This window comes from Sycon ciliatum, chromosome 2, assembly GCF_964019385.1.
Source record: "Sycon ciliatum chromosome 2, ocSycCili1.1, whole genome shotgun sequence".
Lineage (NCBI taxonomy): Eukaryota > Metazoa > Porifera > Calcarea > Leucosolenida > Sycettidae > Sycon > Sycon ciliatum.
This window is the reverse complement of record NC_088644.1, coordinates 13,788,953-13,806,499: the sequence shown is the minus strand read 5'-3', so window position 1 is coordinate 13,806,499 and position 17,547 is coordinate 13,788,953. Positions and strand designations below refer to the sequence as shown.

General features: G+C 47.9%; 1 protein-coding gene across 3 annotated transcripts in view; it reads left to right on the top strand.

The window, feature by feature from the left end:
• The window catches only part of LOC135808842 (phosphatidylinositol 4,5-bisphosphate 3-kinase catalytic subunit gamma isoform-like), a 28,693-nt gene continuing 11,146 nt past the window's right edge, over nucleotides 1-17,547 (top strand). Inside the window, exons 1-17 of one of the 3 annotated variants that reach the window (XM_065322071.1) lie at nucleotides 1-286; nucleotides 1,069-1,225; nucleotides 5,146-6,922; nucleotides 7,583-7,640; nucleotides 7,986-8,034; nucleotides 8,279-8,389; nucleotides 8,918-9,008; nucleotides 9,518-9,624; nucleotides 10,026-10,122; nucleotides 11,498-11,570; nucleotides 12,201-12,285; nucleotides 12,933-13,022; nucleotides 13,668-13,752; nucleotides 14,568-14,686; nucleotides 15,868-16,072; nucleotides 16,589-16,698; nucleotides 17,186-17,479. In XM_065322071.1, coding sequence (XP_065178143.1) covers nucleotides 5,174-6,922; nucleotides 7,583-7,640; nucleotides 7,986-8,034; nucleotides 8,279-8,389; nucleotides 8,918-9,008; nucleotides 9,518-9,624; nucleotides 10,026-10,122; nucleotides 11,498-11,570; nucleotides 12,201-12,285; nucleotides 12,933-13,022; nucleotides 13,668-13,752; nucleotides 14,568-14,686; nucleotides 15,868-16,072; nucleotides 16,589-16,698; nucleotides 17,186-17,479 — 3,323 coding nt within the window. In that variant the 5' untranslated portion in view covers nucleotides 1-286; nucleotides 1,069-1,225; nucleotides 5,146-5,173. Of the gene's footprint in view, nucleotides 287-1,068; nucleotides 1,226-1,911; nucleotides 2,015-5,145; nucleotides 6,923-7,582; nucleotides 7,641-7,985; nucleotides 8,035-8,278; nucleotides 8,390-8,917; nucleotides 9,009-9,517; nucleotides 9,625-10,025; nucleotides 10,123-11,497; nucleotides 11,571-12,200; nucleotides 12,286-12,932; nucleotides 13,023-13,667; nucleotides 13,753-14,567; nucleotides 14,687-15,867; nucleotides 16,073-16,588; nucleotides 16,699-17,185; nucleotides 17,480-17,547 lie in introns of those variants that run through there. The other 2 variants (XM_065322070.1, XM_065322072.1) reach the window with 2 other exon arrangements.

Sequence of the window (17,547 nt, the reverse complement as noted above, 5' to 3'; positions counted from 1 at the left end):
CCGGTCACGGGTCAGGCCTGGCAAGTCCAGTGTTCCATGGACCATGGTGCACATGGCACGAGTCACAAGTGCCCTTTCACGCTCAGCCCGTGCGAGAACTGTCAAGCGAAACGAGCCCTACAATGCAGTTTTGCTACCAAGAATGGATTGTTTGTGAAGCTGTTTTCCCTAATCTAGTCATTGGATTTCTAGAATAGTGCGCTAGGAACCTAGCGGTTGCAGTGTGTCCCTGACCGTGTATTTGGAGAGCCTGGAGTGGAGCTGATGCGCTTGTGTCCAGACGCTGGTAAGGACAATAGATGTTTTGGGAATTCTGAGTAATTACACAGCAGGGTATTGAAATGTCTCGTTGCTAAGTAATAGTAATGTTGTAGTTAGAAGAATGATACTTTGATGGTCTTGTTGCTGCAGACTAAAAATACATAACATGAACTCTTCTTTGCACCCCGAGGAAACACAATGGTATGATCACAGCCAAATCGTTGACATGCTGTGTTATTCCGTGGCCCGGCGGCTGTTCTTTGGATTAGCCTAGTATCGATGTCTGTATGGGACTGTTTTGTTTTGGAGAAGGCAAACAATAAGCTAATGCAACGGCAGTGCTTGTGCATCGGCTGTCTTGCAAGTAAAAGTAAAACATACTGAAGTCCTTTGTGGAGCATCAGGGAATTCAATGACTCTTGTCCGTTGTGGGTGTTGTTTGCTTTCTGGCTTCGCCCACCAGACATGCTGCGCACCGGGATCGCCCTTACTTGACCCCCTGTGACTTTCGTGTATTTCAATGTTGGAAAATCTGATGCCGGATCTAGAACGAAGAACGCATCTCGAGCTGAAGATGGCAGAACCTTTCTTCATTCTCCACATTGTATCGTTTCAAAAATGGGTAGCGATTATTTGCATTTTGGAAATAGATTCGACTTGGTGTGGAAGTCAATGCAGTAGGCTGTGTGAGCGTTCCTAGCCTGGGTCATATCTAGTGTGTGGAGTCTTGTCAAAATACCGCTCGTCGTATGTGATTGGGCGTCCGCTGGGCAGACGATTATTTCCCGTCGTGTCGGATTTACTCAGTTTCTGTGAATCGCTACTGCAAAGCAGATGGTGGAGCAGTGTTGGAGCGTAGGGAAGACGTTACTCTGCTGGGTCCCGTGCTGCGTCTAGAGATTGGATACAGTGACATTGAGGCTTGACGGCTTTTACAGCATCGAATCGAATGTGCATGTCTTGTGTAAGTGGCAATTGTACCAGTACTAACTGTTTGTACTACAGAATGACTTGTGTATGTGTCAATCTACCACGTGTGCTCTTGTCCACGTGTAGGTCAACCATACTCCTTACTGCTTAGTCCCTCCTGTGGTGACGAATACTAGTATCCATTACATTCTAGCATTATTTTAGGAATTTGGCAATGTTACACTGTCACCTGGTCACTGGTACAAGGACAGCACACTCCAGACAAATGATTCTAAAATAAATGGCAGTTGTGGGCGGTTGACTGTATTCTTCAGTACTGCCACTGGTCTGAAGTAGCGGAATGCTGTCCTCTAAAGGCTCTATGCAACACCTGCTGGCAGTGCTGCCCCTTTATTGCCTAGCTCATTGTGTAGTTTTTATGGCATGCTATTGTACATGTGTGTGTGTGTGTGTGTGTGTGTGTGTGTGTGTGTGTGTGTGTGTGTGTGTGTGTGTGTGTGTGTGTGTGTGTGTGCGTGTGTGCGTGTGTGCGTGTGTGCGTGTGTGCGTGTGTGTGCGTGTTTGTTGTAAACCTTGTGATAGCAGTGGTCAGGGAAAGCTGCAAAGGTCTGGTGTGTGAAGACCATGCCAGACTAGCACAGTCTGCATGACAAATCCAATCTTTCTGATCAGTCTTGCTCAATGAAATCTGGTCATGTGAGTCAATGTCATGCTGGACACTGTCCAGACCCAGACCTGCGAATCATGACCGGGCTGTGCACTGGTGCTGAGCGCAAATAATTTAATACTTTATTCAAGCAATTGGACATCACTGAGCAGGACTGTACGTAACCATGCCAATGGTGTAGTGTGTGTGTGTGTGTGTGTGTGTGTGAGAGAGAGAGTGTGTGTGTGTGTGTGTGTGTGTGTGTGTGTGTGTGTGTGCGTGTGTGTGTGTGTGTGTGAGAGAGAGAGAGAGAGAGAGAGAGAGAGAGAGTATGTGTGAGTGTGTGTATGGGGGGGGGGGGGGGGTGTTCATAAACACGACAGAAAGAAACAATTCCCATATACATGTATAGCACTACAGTGATGCCTGGGGAACAGCAATCATCCGATCTGATGTGAGTTGTGCCATTACTGGCTGTTCTGTGCTCAGGCTGTGGTCATGTGGGCTTTGTGCCCTGTGGAAACCACCTGACTGCCGAATGTAATCGTAGTGCACATAAGTTTAGCTATTTAGCTAAGGCTAGACATGCCCCTGCTGCGTCACCATGATCACCTTCCTTGAGCGTAGCTGTGTAGTGCTGTCTGTCTCTGCCATGAAGAGCACATCTGATCTCTCGGTATGTGCATGTACTTTGGCGTTGTGTGGCTGCCCGGACCAAATCCATGTCCATATGCAATAACTGGTGCCCCAGTGGTTATCAGCCCACACACGCTGATCAAAATGAGGTGGTTGGGAAGGAATGTGAGCCGTCGCGCTGGGAAAAGCTGTCAGCCGGCATGGTTGCGTATTCGCAAGCCAGTTAAAACCATGCAATGGTGGCCATGGAAGTCTGCAGCATTTTGTAGGGCATGATGATCAGCCATTATAGCAGCATTTGTGTTTCGGGCATAGTCATAAGGAAAATGGACATCAGCATAGGGTTGCACCTCCTACGCATTGTTACGGAGTATAATGCACAATTGGGGAAATTACGCATGAGCAAAGTTCATGTGTCAATTGAATGACACTTGCCAGAAGCTTGTAGGATCATGAAGTGTGGTGCTGGAATGCTGGAATGCGGAGGCTATTGAACTTCCCGGTGATGTCGATAAAAGGAAGCATCTTCTATGTATATGTGATCTCAATGTTCATGGTGTGTGACCTGGCTTCCTGGCATGAGAAGGAAGTTGCCTGGCTGGATCCGACACATGCATGTGGTGTGTCGGGGAACGTGATCATGTCCGAATAGGTCATCTCTGCGCTCTACTTGCCAATCCCACTCTTCTTCCGGTTCACCAGTTCAGTTTGTGTGTGCAAACATACATGTAGTCGCCACATTATTAAAATTTACAATGCAGTAGGCATAGCATGGCCCGAGTGTGGAGTTTTGAGCGGATGTGCTGAGTTCCTGTTGTAAATGAGCTGTGTGTATGATTTGATCTGGGGTTTTCGTGCAGTGGCAGAATATTTCTGTCGGAGCATAATCTGCCCCCACCCGCCCATACTGTCCACATTCGTGTTTTGTGTAGTTAGTAAATCGAGAGAGGTTTTCCTCTGGTCACGTACTTGTGTGGTAAAGGCAGATCTTCGGAAATGTAGGAATGAGAAGTTCAGTTTTCAAGGACATGTACTTGGGTTCAGTGGTGCACCAGAGATGCTATTCCTACTTGCCAGGCCTGAATGCCCGTTCTCTTGGATTGTCTGAAAGTAAATTTGGCATGTTTTGGGCCCCGTCTAACACGTTAATCTGTGAAAACTGGGTTGGTCTTTGATGTACCTGTGGCCAGAGTTGCGAGGAAATCATGTTTACTGCCCGGAGCGTTTCAATTGATGTTACGCATGCAAGCAGGCGGCCTACATCACGCGATGGGCCTGACCTGAAAGAGATGCTTCTTCGATCTGGACTCATTGAATAAGGAGTACCTGGGTTAAATAAGGAGCCTCAGCAATGTGCTTGTCATGGGTTTTGCTGGCGTGTTTATTAGTGCGTGGGAGTGCCATGTCTTTTGTTGCTACTTCAAGTCTGTGAATGGCCATGGTACGTGGTGTTGCCGCAGTGGTAAAATGGTCGCTAGGGTATTGTAAGAACAACACACAACCATTGGTATGTTGTTCCTTGGGATGTGACTGGTGGGCACCATGTACGGCTGAAGGATACCAATATGTACATGTAGGCCTTCGTCTCACTACATCAGAATTTTCACCATTGACACCGCAATGTTCGATGGTCCTTTTTAAAGTTCCCTGCCGTTCTTGGGTTGCCTGGGAAATCCCCTTTTGGACGCTACTGCTGCATTTCTAAACTGAGTGTGCCCGCGGGCTTAGTCAGTGTGTGCGTACACTGGATATAGGACAGGTTCTTATCACTGTACCAACCACATGCAGCAGTCCCTGTTGTTGACAGGCGAGGGACATGTCAGGTCCGTGCGATTAACGTTGGGTGCTAATTTTGTGCAATCTGCAATGCCGCAATGTTACTAGACATGCTTGATAGCGGTGGTGTGGCCTGAAGCACATGCAGGGTTGACACATTGACGGGTCGGGTGTCTGACAGGTGGTATGATACTGTGAAATTTAGACACCTGTCGTTGCCCTGGACAGTGGCATGTATTCAAAGCAGCTGGCAGTAGGACACAATGTGGGTGGTTAGTGTACTTGTGAATGTTACAACCGTTTGGAGTTGGACCACCTCTTGTTACGTTCGGTACACTTCAAATGCGCACTTATACTGGACTAGCGAACTTCTAGTTCCCCATTCATCGCCGGGTGTTGTAACTTGAAACTGCAGCCTGATTCAGTTGGAAAAGTTTTGCTTGATGGGAGCATTCTATCATCATGTTGGTTGCCGGGCCGTGTTTTGATTATTTTGTGTCTGTGTATTAGTACTGTACTGTGGTCAAACAGGTCCTGTGCTGCATGCGTATAAGATCCCGGCTGAGTCTTTTTGAATCTTACTGTCCGCCTTCCTGTATTTTCTGCTCTGCTTTCCCCGAAAATAACTGGCTGAATAGAAGAGCACTGTGAGAAGTAATTTCGAGGCATCTTGCAGCTTCATCTGTAGAAAAGTAATTGGGTGGACACACCCATTCCCAAAGAACTGTTCCGAACTGAACCAATTCTTACCATGAATGGAACATAAGGCAACACTTACGAAGTACAGTGTATGCGGTTGTATGGCAATCTAGTCAGCATGCACAACTAGTTACATTCTAATGAGTGAGTGTCGTGGACTGATTGGTGACTGATCTTGTGTCTATGATTGTGTACAGTGGGTGGTGCTGGAAGGTGATCAGGCAAATGGCCGCCATGGTTAACGGTACAGAGTCCCTGCCCAGGAACTTCCGCAATCGAGCCGGTAGCGAAAAGAAGAAAGGTGGTCTCTTCAGTAGCTTCCGCAAGAAGAAGGCCAATCGGCAGCCCATTCCAAGTCAGTTTGTGACCGAGGAACAAAAGAATGAAGAAGACAACTTCGCTATCAACAAGCTGGCAATGGATGATTTTGAGTGTGACTACAGGGAGAATGGCCATGAAGGCAAACCGGAATCCAAAGCATCTGTGTCTGGCGAGGAGTCGCCGCTCACCCTTCGAGATTCTTCTCAGCCAGACCTCAAGTACGCTGTTGTCAGTGGAGCAGCGCTGCCACAGAGGCTGGTTCCACGGCGTGATGCGGATGTGTTCAAGCCGGGTGACCGGTCACCACGCCGCTCCTTTCTACCACGTCCCTCCTCGTCAGTGTCATTATCACATTCAATGTTGGACACATCATCCATAGCGTCATCGCCAGGCAGTGATGGCTCTAGTCAAGTTGGATCACACTCCACTGTTCTTTTCTCGCCACCGCCAGGAGTACTGGATGCAGAGCAGGGTGATTCCGGCGATAGTATCACACCCACCCAGGATTTAGTAAACAATTCGTCATTCATTGAGTACGAGAGGCATCTATTTGTGAAGAGTGCTGTCCAGAGTGCGTGGAGCATGGAAGATCCGCTCAACGTCTGCATGCCCAAATTCGTGGATGATCTGGAGGCACCGAGTCCTCACCCGGAACCAGTGATGTCCGAGGGAGAGGTGTCGTCCGTAGGTGAGCTGACGGCCGACGAGCGGTCCCCGCTGAGCTCGGAATACGGCTCCCCGCTGCAGCAGCACAGTGAACTTGCCGACAACAAAGTCATCAACAACTACCGTGACGCTAAGCGCTTGTCAGGTTTGTGCCGCAGTCCTTCTGCTACCCCGGTTGACAGCGAAGAAGAGCATGGATCACCGCAGGTTCTCTCGCCCCACGCTAGCCTGCCATGCCAATCGATAGCGGAGCAGGCAGAGGATGCTACTCAGCACCAGAGAAAGAGTTATGATCATCTCGCGCAGAATGTAAGCTTGTCAGCACCCAACTCACCCTCACTGATGCAGCGGCGGCGGCAAAGCCTCAACTCGCCACGGCATGGCAGGATGGGTCGGTCGGTGCACAGCAGACCACATCTACTGGGGCCTAACCACCACCTGTCTACTGGCTCGCTGTCATCAGCTAGCTCTGCGGCAAGTATAGGCAGCGTGGAAAGTGTCGAGCTCACTCCAAGCCGGTATACCAACGGTCATCGACCGGTCGCACGGCTCTCGGGCAGCATTGCACAGCGGAGGGTGTCCACGTCTGATATTGCCAGCCTCGGGTCAGATGCAGGATCGGGGTCGCCATTCCGGGCACGATCACAGACCACTGGCTTCAAGACAAAGCTGGAGGTATCGATCAGTGACAGTGCTGCAACGCGCACAGCTGGACGGTCAGCACCCATGTCGTACGGAAATATCGTCAAACGCGGTGGCCATGTGCGCGTTAAATCAATGACGAAGATGAATTTGGCCGGTGATGGTTCGGATGCCTCTGTGCCTGCTCGGCCACGTAATCGATGCAGTGTCCCCACATCGCCATTCAGTCCTCTCCTCTCGCCTAGTCCCCAGTCAAAGTTTGTGCTGAACCCAAGCACCCGCTCGAGCAGCATCCACGTGGAGCCGTTCAGTCCAACATTTTGGACTCTCGAATTCAGCGTCGAGGTGAGTGACGTTAACAATAGCTTATCTGCATGGTAGAGCCTGCCCTGTTCGGACACCTCTTGCCCAAGTGAAGCTCTACATTCAGGATACCGCTTACAGCCCCAAGCCCCAATCGGTCCCTTGTCACTTGTTCTGTAGTCAGGACACCTGCCTGAGTGCATATGGGTCTGATCCCTGGGGGGGGGGGGGGGACACAAGGCAGTTTTATCTGACTACCAGGGTGTATGTAATTTGGAAGTACCATTGCATTACAATGTATTCAGAGTAGTGCAGTACTTAAAGTGGTGGTAAAGAATGCACCACATAGTATAGGGTCCTACCGCCGGTACCATTACTCTTCCAATATCATTTCCACTTTGAATGTCAACTACAGCTTGTGATGCTATTGTTCAGTATGGTTGAAGGAAGTGGAGGCAATTATTTACTTAGTGCAGTGATAATTGCGGCTGGCAAGCAGTTGTGCAGTGGAGGCATCAGCACACACACGCACGCACACACACACACACACACACACACACACACACACACACACACACACACAGTCACACCCACACACACACCCACACACACACACACATGCCATCATAATGAGTCTACTACTGACCCCACAATATCTCTTGTAAGTTGTACTCACTTGTATTGTGTATGTTGTGCATGTAGAAACGCGACATTGAATTTGTCTTACCCATCAAGTCGTTAATACGGATGCCAGTCTCAGGTAAGGATGCCGTTGATTTACATGATGTTCTGAACTGTTTAGTGTGTATATTTCTTGTGACGGCCAAAGAGTAACCTCGACAGCAAGTCAAAGTGCTCAACGTTTTAATATTTCTCCTGTATCTCTGTGCACTGCTGGCCATCATCTGCAGCCGTAGTCACAGTGTTGTTTCACAGCTTGGCCAATGAAACTAACAAGCCTGACTGCTTGTCATGAACTGTTTTTTGTTTTACTCCAGAATCACTTGTTGACAGGTTCTGGTGGATATACTAATAATTCTCTTGCAGAGCTTGCCCAAGGCATTATTGGTTGAATACTGGCTCTTGTACTTGTCTTTCTGCTCAGGTGGAAAGTCCATCTCTCAGGTGAAGTCAATGCTGTGGTCAAAGATGAGGTGAGCTGTGACTCTGTGCATGTAGTCTTCCGTGGTCGTCTGCAGATGTTGTCTCCCTTGGGTGTCTGGGGCAGTGCCGCATCATCCTACATCCTTTGCTTTTCTGCACAAAGCCGTTGTAGCTTCTGCTAGCCATTACATTTTGGGATAACCATGCTATGCCTAGGTACCTCTGAGAGGTGCTGTTTTGCAAGTAGTGAACGCCGCTGTGGTCTTGTTCCCTTTTTGCGTTTGTTGTCTTCAGTGATGAAGGTCTTCTGATCAGCTACCAGAACCTGAAGGACATGTCCCACTATTCGTTCAAGTACTACTACAACAATGACAAGTACGAGCTGTTTGATGAGCTGCAGATGATGTATCCTCCTCCACCTTTTACCACTGTGTTGTGAAATGCTCATGACTAGCTGCCCTGGTTCTGCCATGCAGGCAGCAATGAATAGGGGCTGGTTACAGGGATTCACGGTGATAAGTGACTTTCTACTGCATGGATGGCATGCTAATGTACGGGGTGTGCATTCGCAGCCAGCTATACAATGCATCACCAAACCTGGAATGAAGGGTGCATGTGTGTGGGGGGGGGGGGTGATTCAGAATGGCAAAGGCATGGTAATGTTGCTGTACCAATGTGTTAGTGGTTTCATATCTGTATGATGCATCCTGTACATCCCTGCACGCAGGTTTTGGGGCTTATCACGGATGCCAGCCAAAACAACCCTTGCCCCGTCAGGGTCCACTGCTTCTTTGGTTGACATATTCAAGCATGCATGTTAGATCAGCCTGCGAGCATGTCCGTAGCTGGTTAAGAATAGCCCTGCAGTATGCGCACTTTTCCCCAACCTTGAGTTGAAAAGTTTGAGTGTTTTCCTTCACTACAAGAGTTCAGGCAAACTCTACACATCTGGCAGACTTGGAAGAAGCACGGCATGCGAGTGGGCACCCTCATTGTGGAGCTACGGCGTGAACCGAAAGCCAAGGTATTGCTGCAGTGGCTGCTGCATCATAACTAACTAACTAACTAACTAACACAATGTAGTGACAGTACATGTACAGTGAGCTCATCAGTATTAAACGCATGTGGTGATGATGCAACGTGCATTACCGGTACTTGTACAGCTCAGGTATACACAAGAATGTAGTGCATGTACTATTCCCTGTTGCAAACTAGCCATGAAGCCTTAGGTGTGTGTATGTGCCTGTCCGCCCGTCCATCAGTGTGTCTGTCTGTCCATCCGTCCGTCAGTCCATCTGTCCATCCGTCCGTCAGTCAGCCTGTCTATACCTGCGGAATCACACAACAGGAGCAGGGCTCGAGGCACATACTGATATATTTGCTGTTTGGACAAGCCTTGGTCCTGTTGTGTGCTTCCGCTATTTCTAGCCGTGCAGAATTTTTTTATGGTTCTGCTATCTTGACCTGTACTGGTATGTCAGCATGTGAGAATCAAGCCTCTGCAAATGTCTGTCTGTCTGTCTGTCTGTGTAGGAGAAGCGCTTGGTTCACACCATAAGTCACCTGATTGGCGGCGGCTTGACTCAGTATCTACAGAGGAGCACACCGGAAATCGACTGGACACGGAGAAGCCTTGTTGGGTAGGATATTGTATGACTTGCCCATGCGGCATCCCTGTTCAGTGTTGGTGTATGACTTGCCCATGCGGCGGCATCCCCGTTCAGTGTTGGTGTTTGACTTGCCCATGCGGCATCCCCGTTCAGTGTTGGTGTATGACTTGCCCATGCGGCATCCCCGTTCAGTGTTGGTGTATGACTTGCCCATGCGGCATCCCCGTTCAGTGTTGGTGTATGACTTGCCCATGCGGCATCCCCGTTCAGTGTTGGTGTGTCACTGCATCACTGTATTGTGATAGCAACCTGCTATGTCGGCTAATGGAGAGGTCTTAGAACATGCCCGTATGTACATACAGCTGGTTGCCATCTAGCCTCTCAAATCCCTACCCTGTGCTGTAAACGTGTTTGCTAATGTCCTTGTACAGTGTACGGTTAGCGGCAGTTAGGCAACGAGACAAGCGAGAGTACAGCATGGAAGCAGAGGTTACGACCAATCCCATCCCGAGCCACATCAAAGAGATTGTAAGTCCCTTTTTGTAAGCGTATCATTGTGTTAACGGGCATCTCCATTTCTCAGGTTGACTGCATCTCAGCTCTAGCCAGCAATGCACGCACTTGCTCCTGGAAAATGCAGAAAACTACGTCAACCGCACACCATCTACTCCACGGAGGCAATGTGTGTTCTTCACGGTTTTAAATGCGCGCGTGTGTGTGTGTGTGTGTGTGTGTGTGTGTGTGTGTGTGTGTGTGTGTGTGTGGTGGTTTGTTTGTTAGTTGTTTGTTGGCATTTATGTATGTGTGAACGTGTGTGCAGGCATGCTCATGTATACCATAATATTATCGTAGTATTCGCCATAAATTTGCAGTTCTGTCTTGTTTTCGAAGAGAGTCACATGTAACATTACTAATTATAGGTTAGTGCATGGCAGGGAGGGCCTTATGGCTTGTTAGTGCCCGACAGGTTAGCCTGAGGGCCGAAGGCCCGAGGGCTACCCTGAAGGGCACAAACAAGCCATAAGACCCTCCCTGCCATGCACTAACTATTTTAGAACGAGGTTACATGCATTATCTCACTTCCATTATGCTTGTGTACCATTATATTGGGTAGTTTTGTTGTTTGTGTGCAGAGAGACTTGGTGTGGTATGAAAGAATATTTTCTTCTGTTTAGTTATAGTAACTCAGCACCACTTAGGACTACTAAAAGTAGAATAGCAGCAAATGAAATGCTGGGCTCTTATTGCGAGCTTCATTCTTATTCATAGCTTGTGGAGCTATTTAGGGGCTTTGAGGGCCCCTTGTCGATACCTCTAATGACTTTGATCTTCGGTTTTTATAGGTTTCCACAAGCTGTTGACAAAGGAAATTCGTACAGGTGAAAGAATACGGGAGGCAAAAACCATACACACTTCTGAAATGCGTAGCTTTTAGTAGTACACCGTACATTTTATGCAGAGTTCATTACCTGCACCGTACTATATAATGCATACAGGGAGGTGTACGCACCAGTTTAGAGTATATTCAGCGGGCTTTAAACTAATCCAAGGCCCTCGACGCGTCATCAAGAGTAGTAAAATTACGATTGAGCGGGCTTTAAACTCTGATAAGGCCCTTGGCGGGAATGTCGCCGATTGGTCGTTTCCTGGACAACGAGACAGACCTCGTTCTAAAGTTGGATACTGTAGTGGTATTCGAGACATGTACATGTACGGTTCTTCATTGTAGCAAAATGTCACATATGCATTTTAACTGTGTGTGGTGTGAAATGTCCCATATGCATTGCTGGACTGTGCGTGATGTGAAATGTAACATATGCATGGACTGTGTGTGTGGTGTGTGGTGTGTGGAAATTAACGCATATGCATTGCCGGACTGTGTGTGGTGTGTTTTTCAATTTAGTTTGCCAGTGGCTCAGGAATGCTGAACCTTGAAGTCTTCTTCATGCAGGAGCCCGGGTCAAAGACGATTGAAGGTGAGGGTAGGAAACTTGTTCTCTGTTCATACTAGTGCCGTGAAGTGGGTGATTCCACTTCCATCACTCATTTCACACCCTCATGTGATCAGCCCTTGGCATTGGCAGAGTTGCAACTTTCCAACAAGCCGTGCTACTTTGTGCACAGCGTGCCACGTATCAAAGATGAACGGCAGTCGTAACACCTTGGTCGATAAAATTACTTTGCTTCACCGTTGGTTAGTCACCTCAGACATGTGCAGCATACCTTTATGCACACGCCGTACGTAGCGGTGAAACTTTACGCTATGCGATGACGTTATCTATGCAACTCACACTCTGGGTGTGAGTAAAGTGCAAGTCAACCCAGGGCTGACTGACAAAAACAACCCTCAACTCATAATGGAGCCTCCAGTAAAAAGTAATGTTAGTCGGATTGGCATTAGTAGTCTCTAGTCGGTTAAAACAATATATAGTTTGAAGGAAGAGGCTGTCTTGTGTAAATCTTCAGTATCTGTCTCCAGGGAAAATAGAAGCGTCTTGCAAATCGACTGTTAGCACAACCAAGACTTATTAATTAAAGGGTTAGATTTTGCGAATTCATAGATTCCCTGCTGGGTGATGCATGTGTTTCTCGTGCTTCTTTGGCAGTTCCTATCTCTTTCAAGCCAACTGAGATCATGAATGATATCTTCCATTATTTCAAGACGGAAGCTGCAGCACATGATGCATCCAGGTACAGTGTTTCTTCAGTAAACTGTGTTGTATTCTTGTGTTAATTGTGTGTGTGTGTGTGTGTGTGTGTGTGTGTGCGTGCGTGCGTGCGTGCGTGCGTGCGTGCGTGCGTGCGTGCGTGCGTGCGTGCGCGCGCGCGTGCGTGTGTGTGTCAGTTACGACCCTTGAAAGCATTTTATTATCAACTTTCTACCAGGCTGGCAGGTGATCTGTGGTAAAGGAATTCTCATGCTTAGTTTCACTCACTTGGATTCAGGGTAATGTTGCTGCAGTTGAAGTAGCTACAGACCATGACTTTTACTGGATCTCATGAATCAAGGCCGTGTTTACTTATGCTTACATAAGAGTTTGCAATCCAAGTTTGAGGAATAAGTTTGGCATTTACGTGTGAAGACTTTTTTAAAGCGCCAGCAGACTCCTTTTATTACTTGTTTGTGCGGGGGGGGGGGGGGGCAGGGGTGAAATTAACCCGGGTTTAGCACCATGCGTTTAACGCTCCAGTCAATCTACTATGTATGATGGGCTCATCCCGGGTTGAAAACTCTCATGAAACACAGCCTTAGTGGTGACTTATGTACATACTGGTTACGTACACGAAAGCAATTCACTATTCATTGTGTGCTCTTTGCTCATGTGATGAACTGGCAGCTCCGCAAGTGATTACGTTCTGCGTGTGTGCGGTCAACGGGTGTTCATCCACGGTGACCACCTCTTTGTCAACTTCATCTATGTGCGAGAGTGAGTACTGGCGCAGGGATCACTGATGCTCGTACAATGCATGTGCGAGAGTGAGTACTGCCGCAGGGATCACTGATGCTCGTACAATGCATGTGCAGCATGACACAGTAGTGTACACTCTATCGCCAGGCACTCAGCTCAGAGTCCTTCTGGTTTGTTAGATGCTAGCTGTGAGGCAGTGGTAGAGAGCTATGAGGCAGTGGTAGAGAGCTATGAGGCAGTGGTAGAGAGCTATGAGGCAGTGGTAGAGAGCTATGAGAGGCACTATTGCTTCTATTAGAGAGCTATGAAGCTGCATGCATTTGTTAAGGCTGTGTATATTTCAACACGCCGCCACAATGGATTGTTCATGGACGTGTTATATTGTTAACACTTGTCTTGCTAACAGTGGTCATAGCCAGTGACCTGGGTGTTTGGGTAATTATGTGCCTTGTGACAAGGGTTGCTGCTTCATCCGGGTTACACAGTCAACTGTGCACGGATTGTTATTACCTGCTGATATAGTATCTTCATCATAGCGGCCTTGGAGCGGTGGCATCATTCACGATCCACAGCAAGAAGGCAGCAATGCCTGCACCTATGGTGAAGTGATAATTCTAAAGACAACCTAACATAACATATCTGCTGGGTGTATTTCTGCTGCAGGTGTCTGTCCAAGCATTTGCCAATCAAGCTGGCACTGGTGCCTGTGTTGGATGCCGAAAATGACGAGCCGGAGAGCTTTGGCGACGTAAGTGTGCATGCTGCTGCAATATGTTACAATTTTATCCTCTGCCTTGCTGCGGGTACACTGTTGTGCCTCTTTTCCTGCTCAAACTCTGCTCTGGTACACTGTATACAGTTTGCGTACCATGGCTATGTGCTGGTGCACTGGTATATCTGTGCGACTCTGCTATAATAGGGCTTGAAAGTGATGACGTCAAAAACGGCCAGGGAGTACTAAGTTGACATCAGATTTCTATTTTTGGATCCACTAAGGTGTGACTTTGCTATTGCCTAAGTATGTGGGTGCATAGCAACCCACTCATGTCGCATGCAGGTGTGACTTTTATTTCGCCACCAGTTGTAACCCCGCCCCCAGTAGCCAAATCAGTCAGTTTCACTGGCTACATCACCATTCTGTGGGTAAGACCGCTTGAAATGTGCTTGGATCCATACAAAAACTGGATCCAAGTGGATCCAGTTTTTGAATTTTTGAAATTGTTGCTATGCTGTGACGTAGCACTTTCAAGCCCTATTCCCTGTCACACTGCAAAACTCAATCATGATACTAGACACAGGTACTGTGTGAATGCAGCCCAGCAGTACCGGCTCCTTCAGCACAAGCATGCAGCCAAAGTCAGTGCCGCTCGGTCTGTTTTAGCTAAGGCCAGGGTGTATTCGACATGGTTCCTAGGTATGTACTATCTAGCTTCTACGTGCCTCCTGGTCATGATCATCCCTCGGCAGTATATGACTTCAAGACTGCTGGGTTCTGATTTGCACATCTGATCCTTCCTTCCTGTTTGGGCGTGTGTGTTTGGGTGTGTGTGTGTGTGTGTCCAGGAGGAATTCGTGGATGAGATGTGTGGTGTCTCCGCCAACCACTACCAATTGACCATGCTGAACAAGCCGCACGGAGAAGTCTTCAATATGTCCATGTGGGACATTGGACAGAACTTCAGGTTAGCTGTGATAATTGTGTTTGCTCCATTGTCTCTTTTCAACGTTGGCTGGCCCTTGAGGCTATTATAATTATTAAATGGTGGCAGTTGATAATGTATTGAATAAAGCAAACATTGGTGTGTGGCCTCTTATAGAGTGGTTTCGTTGGTTCCACTGCCCACGTGCCATGATTACTTTCTACGAAAATTAAGTCACATTGTGAAGATGTGAAACAGCTCTATACGTACACTCAGTCTTCCATCTTCTAGTGTGTTCTCTCCATCCACAGTGGCGTCAGTACTGCAATGCTTGTTGCTTTGACATCTGCATAGTTGAGCTCAACTCACATGATCTGTATATTCATATTGGGTGCATGTGTTGTCTGTCACCCTCTAGGCTGCCTTTTGCCGCACCGGTTGCACACTTAATTTAGTTGAGTGAAGAATAGAGAATGCTTTATTAAAGAATAGAATGAATCAATAGAACTGAATGGAACCGAAATGAAACGACAGAACGGAATGGAACGGAATGGAGCGATACAATGGAATTGAACCGAATAGATCCAAATGGAATCAAATTGAACGATAGAACGGAACCGAATGGAATGACTTTATCGAACTCCGAATGGCCTCTTTATACATAATCTGGTGCCTGCATAATAATGGGGAGGGGTCTATGTATATTAAAGTAAGGGCGGTTTCTAGCAATTCTAGGAAATGTACGCCTATCACATGGAAGTCACAATGTAAGTATGACACAACATAACCTTGAAGTGCAGCTGGAATACAACAGTATGTACCCAGGGTTCAACTTATAAGCACTACCATGACTACAGAGGGTCTAATATATCTTAGAGTGTTGTTTGTTGATATTTATTTTACTTCACCAAACATGTGCAGGCATTTTATGCCTTCAACAAAGTGTGATGCAACTTGAGGAGAGGGTTTAGATATCACTAATAATCTCACTACAACACAGTCATGTGTGTTTCTCAACTTTTCTGCTTGTACTCGAAGTACCTCGCAGTGCTCTATCATGTTGAGGTGCCTTCTTCCTAAATCGGAAATATCAATAAAAACCTGTGTCCACTCCGAGCGTTCATGATGACTTATGAGCACATTGCATTAATGTGTGTGTCCCTTGCATTGCGACCTTGTGTCTCAATTGCTCTATGCCTTGTTTTGGTGACTGTTGCGTGCAGAATACGCGTTCTGGGCCTGAGTCGGCTCACTCCCGGCGTACTCGGTCGTGGTGAGCGCATCGGCTCTGTGTATGTGGAGGCTGGCATCTATCATGGTGGCAGATCATTGGTCGCACACCAGCGCACCAGTGAGCTACCGTACCGCACCAATCCCAACTGGTACCAGTGGGTGGAGTTTGATCTGCCCACGCGACATCTGCCAAAGGTATGTTGCCCAGGCCCAACCAAGCTAGCTAGCTATCTTAGATTAATTTGCTATAATTCCTTGTCCACCATCGCAGCAGCCGCCGCCACCACCCCAGTACTGTATCAATACGACTCCAGTGTATGCCCAAATTGCTGCTGCATCCGTTGAATAATATTGACTGGTAGTTCGCTCCTGCTCTTGTACTCTCATGTGGGGCAGTGTCATTGCTGTTTGTGTTACGCAAAGCTCACTGACTTGTCAGTTTGAGCACTCTGGCAAGGCACGTCCAGACATGGTTAAGTCTGGCTTTGATCATTTTCATTGCTATCTGATGCGACTTCATTTTCCCTGTGCTGCCCTGACGAGTCCACAAAGGACGAAGCAGTTCTGTCTGTAGATTGAATAGTACTTACTACCATTGATATCTTACCCACTATTCACTATTCTACTGATGTGATCCAAGCCAAGCATTGCAAATTGTATGCAATTGGAGTGTGACAGGATGGTTCGCCTGATGTTTTTGTTCACTTTCAGGCTGCTCGCATTTGCTTTTCCGTAATGATGACGGTTGTGTCGAATCGTGGTCGTCAAGTTCGTGGTCCTGTTCCAATGTACTGGGTGAACATGAACGTCATCAATCACAGGTTAGTGGCGCTATGCATGTGCACAACCAAAGAAAGCTATGACGTATTACTGCCCCTTGCCTACAGCCATTTCCCCTTGCACCTGGTCTACCCATGCTGTGCTTGAAGTGTTTGGCACATCCGAGACCAGGCCGTATGGCTCTGAGTCTTACATATCCTACAGTGACTCTTGCATGAGTGTGATGCATAACCACTTTTTGCTTCACTCCCGTGACTAAGGCAGGATGAGCAAGCGCTTGCACGAGAGGAGAGAGAGAGAGAGAGAGAGAGAGAGAGAGAGAGAGAGAGAGAGAGAGAGAGAGAGAGAGAGAGAGAGAGAGAGAGACAGACAGACAGAGCCAGACAGAGACAGAGCCAGACAGAGAAGGACAGATAGAGACAGAGAAAGAGAGAGAGCCGGGGAGCCTGGGAGGTGGGTGGATGTAATGGTGTGGGCTGAAGGAGTGTTGGTGTGCGTGTGTATGGATGTGCCCCGCCGGTTTCTCAGGTCTCTACTACAGCAGGGTAACGTGGCGCTGTCCATGTGGCCGTGTTCCAGTACTTCACGCGAGAGCTCTATCCTGTCAGCCGACACATTCACTGACGGCGGAGCGCCTGGTGAGCTGGAGGAGAGCAATCGCAATAGCATCATGGCAATTGATGGCAGTGAGGCCAGTGTGTGTGGCATGCAACCAGCCGGTTCCAGTGCTGTCAACTCACAGTCGTTTGACTGTCCAACCCTGACCGTGGAGCTGGATAGTTATGCACACCCGGTGGCTTGTCCCAACTCTGGATGGCCTTGGTAAGCAGTGCTGGGTAGTCAACACTCAGTGATTTTGCACTGTTCTACATCTACCAGTGCCTACTGGG